The sequence below is a fragment of the Emys orbicularis genome, chromosome 1 (genome assembly GCF_028017835.1).
Source record: "Emys orbicularis isolate rEmyOrb1 chromosome 1, rEmyOrb1.hap1, whole genome shotgun sequence".
Taxonomy (NCBI): Eukaryota; Metazoa; Chordata; order Testudines; family Emydidae; genus Emys; species Emys orbicularis.
The window spans coordinates 364,896,832-364,903,970 of NC_088683.1; the positions used below are offsets into that span (position 1 = coordinate 364,896,832).

Sequence of the window (7,139 nt, forward strand, 5' to 3'; positions counted from 1 at the left end):
TGGAGGGCTAGAAAGGTGTGGGAAGGTCACAACTGTAAAATCTCACAGTGCTCAAGTAGGCTGTGGAACTCCCAGCCACAAGGTATCCAGAGTGCAAGCGCTTAGCAGGATTCAAAGAGGGCCTGGATGTTTATATGGGTAACCAGAAAATCCAGTTACAGTAGTGAGGATATTTTTGAAAAAGTCTTGAAGGGCTGTAAAGCTTCCCGATTTACAGCACAAAATACGTCTAACTAGTGGGTGTCAGGGGGAAACTTTCCCTAGGAGCTGGTTATCTCATAGGTGCCTATTGCAGGGCTTCTTCCACCTTCCTCCGAAGCATCTGGAACTGGCTACTGGTTACTGGGCTAGATGGACTGCAGCTTTGATCCAGTCTGGCCGTGCCTATCTTCCTATCAGTGGTGTAAATCCAAGACTAGGTTTTTGCTCATCTTCCTTGAGCTCCTGGGTGTCTCTAGACTTGCACTGAGAGCAGAAAGATGTCTTGTTAAATATCATCTAATCTCCTTTTCTTTTTCCTTTCAGGAAGGAGAATTCTGAACTCCTGGGACCTGCCGAGTACATTATGTCAGCTGTCAATGACACCAACTTCACCTCTGCAGTGTTCCTTCTCACTGGGATACCTGGGCAGGAAGACGTCCATCTCTGGATCTCTATCCCCTTCTGCTTAATGTATGTTATTTCCATAGTAGGAAATTCCGTCATTCTGTTCATTATAAAAACAGATGCAAGCCTCCATGAGCCCATGTACATTTTCCTTTCCATGTTGGCCGTCACAGACCTTGGCTTATCAATAGCCACCATACCGACAATACTGGGCGTATTCTTGTTTAACTCTAGGAGAATCAGCCTCGATGCCTGTTTTGCCCAGCTATTCTTCATCCACTCACTTTCGTTCATTGAATCCTCCGTGCTCTTGTTGATGGCCTTTGACCGCTTTGTCGCGATCCATGACCCGCTGAGATATGCTTCTGTCTTAACTCCACCGAGAATAGCTAAAATGGGACTGGTGTTTATGTTAAGATCAGTGGCCCTAATATTCCCACTCCCCTTTCTCCTGAAACGGTTCCGATACTGTCGAGCCAATGTCCTCTCCCATTCCTACTGCCTGCACCAGGAGGTCATGAAGATGGCTTGTTCGGACATTACAGTCAACAGTGTCTATGGCTTGTTCATAATTGTCTTCACAGTGGGGTTGGACTCATTGCTCATTTTTCTCTCTTATGTGATGATCCTCAAAACAGTGCTGAGCATCGCGTCCCGCGCAGAGCGCCTCAGGGCCCTAAACACCTGCGTCTCCCACCTCTGCGCCGTCCTGGTCTTCTATACATCATTGATCAGCCTGGCTGTGATACACAGGTTTGGGAATAGCTCTTCTCACTTGCTTCAGATTTTCGTGGGCTACGTCTACATGCTGGTCCCGCCCCTGATTAATCCAATCGTGTACAGCATGAAAAGCAAACACCTTCGTGCGAGGATAATCAGGGTGTTCATCAAGTGATGGATCAGTTCATCACCTGGCTCCAGCGCTGGTGATATGGGAGATGAAAAACACAAGGAATGGCAACAGCCACTTATTCCATCCTGGATCCTATTCCCCTGAGGCCCCTCCCTCTTCCCCATCTCCTCCCTGCATCCCTACCCCTACTACTCCCCTTTACCCAAGGCTCTGCCCCCTCTGCAGGCAGGAAACCCAACCCTGACCCCAGGAAGCAGGGCAGTGGGGGGTTCCTGAGTAAGGGATGAGAATGGGACCAGAGAGTAGGAAAGCCTGTAATTTGGAGAAGACTGAATAAATGCGGCCCCACAAAGATGGCTTTTGTTTTAAGTATCCCAGGCTGAGAGTAAGTCTTTGCAAGGACCTTACAGGGAAGGGCAGCATCTCTCTGAGCCTCTGCACAGGTCAATAATAGCCCTGCCCTGACTCACAGTGGTGGTGGGAGGATAAATACATGCAAGGTGCACAAATACTCTGAGACCCTAAGATCAGGGCTGTGTCAGGGTTCCACAGAGCAACACCTCTGACCTTAGCCTATAAAAGGCTTCTTACCACAGCCTCCTGTGACAGCTGGCTTCTGGGAAGCCCCATGACTCCGACCCCTTGGTGTCTGTGGCAGATGTGGGGGTGCTCGGGGTGACAGTGAGGGATAGGTTGTGGATTTCTGAGGGAGTGTTGGAGCATCACGGGATCACTGGGAGTTTCAGTTCAGTCACTGGACCAGTGTTTGCCAGCCATTGAGGCTGAATCAGTCTAACTGCCAAACTATGGATCAACAGCCATAGGGGCCTCACCTTAGATGGTCTGGCTTGGAGAAAGCAGTCTGAGGGCAATGGTCAGCTTCACACATTGGCCCTGTAACACAGACACAGCTGAGCACTATGGTGACTGGGTCCAGGCTCACACAGGTTTCAGCAAAGGCTGCTTCCACAAGAAAGGGGCAAACAGAGGGGAAGATGCTTTGAGAAACACAGGAAAACTAGGATGGATTCAAAGAGCTCCTTGGCTTCCCAAAAGAATGTAAGTTGGGCCAGTTCTGTTCCTGTATGTCCAGAGCAAAACCTGTCTATCTTAGCTTGTAGTGAGATGTGAGATGGATGAGCGTAGATGTCTGACAGCTGCTTGGTATTTAAAAAATATTTTCTCTAATCCTTTGTGCTGTTTGCTAATGAACTTCGTTTTAAGGAGGTCTGGTCACAAGCACCCAAAGGGAAGAGACTGATGTGTCCTGTCAGACCTGCTTGGTGATAAGCATTTAGCATAGATGGGGTGTTGTTCCCAGCTCAAAGCGTGGGACAATTGTGAGATTTCCCCCAAGACAAGAAAGGACCTGGTTTAGAGGGTAGAGAGACCATATATCCCAGTTTTACTGTGACGATCCCAATTCTTCTTGTCCAGCGTCTATCCTTGTTGACTGTCTATCAACATTCAGAGGAGCAACTTGTTCAAGTTGCAGCCAAGATAATGATTTAAGGCCAGAAAGAGACATTACATAAACTAGTCCAGAGGTTCTCACTCGGGGGGAGAGGTTCCCTCCGGGGGTGAGAAATGTATTTGTGGAGGTGTGTGAGAAGCTTTAGGGAAAAAAACTTTACTGTGCACATTTTCCACACAGCAACGAATAATTAGCAAATCTGGTTGCTCCAGACAGATCCAGTCATCAGATGGTGCTGTGGATTTGACTAGGTGGCACTGTGCATTTTCATGGATTTCTGTTAAGCTTGAACAGCATTATACAAAGTTTTTGCCATCGGTACGTGGCTCCGTTTGCTACGGCGCGGTGTGCACATTTCATTGTAAGCACGGATCACAAATGCATTTCTGCTTTTGCTCTTATTCCAATAGCTCATTGGCTCATTCATGCAACAGAAAAAATCCCACTCCACTGAATGAAGTGAAGCATTACCACGCCATAGACCAGTATATGCATTTCTATGGTGGGGCGGGGAATGGGGACATAAACTCTCACAGACACAAAGAGAAGAGGGCGTGATCAAATAAGTTTGAGAATCATTGATCTAGTCTGACCTCCTGTATATCACAGGCTGCAGAAATACATCCATTTATCCCCATATTGAAATTTTTCCACTGGTTAAGTGCCCTCGCTGTTAAAAATGTGTGCCTCATTTCCAATTTTAATTTGTCTGGCTTCAATTTCCAGCCAAAGGTTCTTGTTATACCTTTCCCTGATAGATTAAAGAGCCCATCAGTATCTGGTTTTTTGTTCCTGTGAAAGTGCTTGTCCACTGTCATCAAGTCAGCTCTCAGTCTTCCCCCACTTCTACCCACTACACCTCTGTTTGTAGAGCCAAGGGTAAGCTGTAAATGACAGAGGAGGAGAAAGACCTGTGTGTATTAGTCAGTCCCATGATGGCTGTGAGCCACTGATGTGATGCTGCTGTGAACAAGACAGATGAGATCCTAAAATGTCTCAGGAGAGATATGGAAGTTGTTAATATCCTTATACCAGGCACTGGTGAGACCTTCTCTGGCAAACTGTGTAAAATTCTGGTCACTTGTATTCCAGAAAGAAGAATTCAGGCTGGGACAGGTGCGGAGAAGGGCTGCTAGGATGTTCAGGGCAATAGAGGGTCTGGCTGACGGGGAGACTGAAAGAGCTTGGCTAGTTTATCCTAATACAAGGCAGTCTGAGTGGGGTCAGATTGCTGTTTGAATACATCATGGGGAGGGTAAACACCAGGGACGGAGATGAGGTCCTGAAGCTGAAGCACAGTGTTGGCAAAAGAAAAAACAGGGAGAAACTGTCCAGTAGTAAGGAAAGGAAAAGGAAGTTTCTGACCATCCAAGGAGGGAGGTTCTTGAACAGCCTTCCAACAGGAGCAGTGCAGGGTGGGGCAAACAATCCAGCTCATTTTAAATTGGAGCATACACAGGCTTACATAACGGATGATATCCTGTGGTCACAGTCGCCTGCCATAGCAGGGGACTGGGCTCATTGACCAAGGATGTTCCTTCCAGGCCTATGTGCCTGTAAGCAGTCTGAATGAGCTCTCCCCTGATATCTGGTGGTGAGCTGTGGAAAAGGACTTCAGGGGCTGATCTCATTTGCATGGGCACACCCACCCTGCCTTGGTGCTCAGCATGATGGGATTGCTGGCCTCAATGGTCACTTTGGCTGCTGTGGGATCCCCAGTCTCTTTTGTTATTGGGGCAGGGATAATAAAGCATCATCATACTGGTTGTGTGAATGAAGGACAACAGAACTGTACTTGGCATTTTCCAATTGAGGGACTCACCGTTAACTGAACAGCACTCACTAGACAGGGGGCATGGGTTCCAAAGACCAGTGAGTTACACTCCACTGTATAATAAAAAAGCTAATTTAGAGTCCATTAAAAAGCAACAGAGAGTCAGATGAAGTGGGTATTCACCCATAATGATGCTCCGATACATCTGTTAGTCTTAAAGGTGCCACAGGACTCTTGGTTGCTTTTTACAGATCCAGACTAACACAGCCACCCCTCTGATACTTAGAATCTATTGAAAGTTTTGTTACATGCTGCAAAGCAGCAATCAGTGACATCTAAGTCTAAGTACTAGATCTGCTTTGGGACAGTATCTCTGATGCAAGAGACTTCCCCACTAACAGCTGAAATCACTGAGAGCTGTGATAAGTGGGGGCCCTGAAGACATCTTGGTGCAGCCAGCAGGATGGCTGGCTGAGAGGCATAGCCAGCAGGTGGAGAGACATGGCAATTAGGCATTGGTGCAGTGACTGAGGGCCCAGGCAGCAGAGTGTGTAAGGTGTCTCCTTATTCCCCCACCCCTTCCGCCCAGGCTAGGAGGTGACTCTGATGATGCACCTCTGAACTCTAGGTATGCATGATCCAACAACAGCAGCTGTGAGTGAGGTGCAGGGAAAGGATGGGCACATTAATGGGACTTTTGGGTAGCTGGACGACTTTGCTCATGGTTTATGTTTATGCATCCTGTTTGTGGTGTTTCCCCAAAATAATGCCACGTTGTTTCCCTCCTTCATTAAAAGGTTTTTTGCTACACTCAGACTCTGTGCTTGCGAGAGAGGAAGTATTGCCACTTAGAGGCGCCCGGGGGTGGTGTGTAATTGTCCCAGGTCACTGGGTGGGGGCTCGAGCTGGTTTTTCATTGTGTTATTGTAAAGGAACCCCTACATACAGAACCTGGCCCTTTTTGCTGCCAGTTCTGACGGGCAGAAGTGTTACATGCCTATGGGTCATATTTCCCATTTTGTGTCTCGCTGGGAGCTCATGTGGAGTTGCTTGTCCACTGTGACCCTGCTCTGGGCCCTGGCCAATGGATTTGTCCCTCAATAGATTCAGGAGAAAGCATGACTTAGCATTATCTGGAAAAGAAATTGTTCTTGGGTTTCTGATTAGTGATGTCACAGGTGTTGAATTCCCTGAGTTTCTGTTAATCTCTGCATGCTGAGCTGCCAGCTGCCCCCTCCCCAGCCCCTAGCTCCAGAGAGGAAGGATGGTTCAGTGGTAAAGTTCTGGCCTGGGGTTCAGAGGAACTGGCTTCAGTTCCAGGCACTTCCACAGACTTCTTCTGTGAGCTTGGGCAACTCATTTAGTCCCTCTGTGCCTCAGCTACATGTGGTTTAATGCGGCTTAATGTGAATATGTACATCTAGGAAGAAGGGACACAGGCCAACCTTACTGGGTGGGGGACCCAATCATGGGAAGCAGTGACTGAAAAAGACTTGGGGGTGATACTAGATAATCAGCTGAACATGAGCTCCCAGTGCAACACCATGGCCGATAAAGCTAGTGCAATACAGCTTGTACAGGGGAATCTCAAATAGGACCAGAGAGGTTATTTTACCTCTGTACTTGACACTGGTGTGAGCACTGCAGGAATCCTGGGTCCAGTTCTGGTGTCTACAGTTCAAGAAGGACGTTGATAAATTTGAGAGGACTCAGAGAAGAGCCACAAGAATGATGAAAGGATTAGAAAACCTGCCTCACAGTGATAGACTCACCGATTTCAATATATTTAGCTTAACGAAGAGAAGGTGAAGGGGTGACTTGATCACAATCTGTAAATACCTGTGTGAGGAACAAACGTTTAACAATGGGCTCTTCAATCTATCAGAGAAAGTTATAACATGATCCACTGGCTGGCAGATGAAGCTACACACATTAAGATCAGAATTAATGTGTAATTTTTTTTTAACAATGAGGGTATTTAACCATTGGAACAATTTACCAAGGGCTGTGGTAGATTCTCCATCACTGACAATTGTTAAATGAAGGCAGGATGTAGTTCTAACATCTCTGCTTTAGGACTTATTTTTTGGCAGGTCTCTGGCCTGTGCTAGGCAGGGGGGTCAGACTACATGATCACAGTGGTGCCTTCTGGCCTTGGGATCTGCCCAGTGGTGTGTATATCACTGCCCTACTACACAGCATGTTGTACTGATAAATATGTTACATATTGCGAGGTGCTCGGACTCTACAATAAGTTGGGATATTGCTAAATGCCTTAGAGAGATTTCAGCTCTGTGTGCCTCATAAGAGCAATTTGGGGCACTGGGTGGAGAACTTGAACTCTTCCCAACACCCCTTGTTGACGAGGGAGTTCTGGGCCCCTCCTGCAGCTCAGCAGTAAGAGGGGGAATCAGGACGTGCTTTCAGAGAGC

General features: G+C 47.3%; 1 protein-coding gene across 1 annotated transcript; it reads left to right on the forward strand.

The window, feature by feature from the left end:
• Window positions 1-565: 565 nt before the first annotated feature.
• On the forward strand, window positions 566-1,501 carry LOC135882131 (olfactory receptor 51G2-like). Its single transcript, XM_065408932.1, has one exon. It carries the CDS (start codon window positions 566-568, stop codon window positions 1,499-1,501), a length of 936 nt encoding a protein of 311 aa, XP_065265004.1.
• The last annotated feature ends 5,638 nt before the right edge of the window (window positions 1,502-7,139 follow it).

Excerpts from the sequence above, each read along its gene's own strand:
- LOC135882131 (XM_065408932.1), top strand. The coding sequence starts at position 566 with ATGTCAGCTGTCAATGACACCAACTTCACCTCTGCAGTGTTCCTTCTC.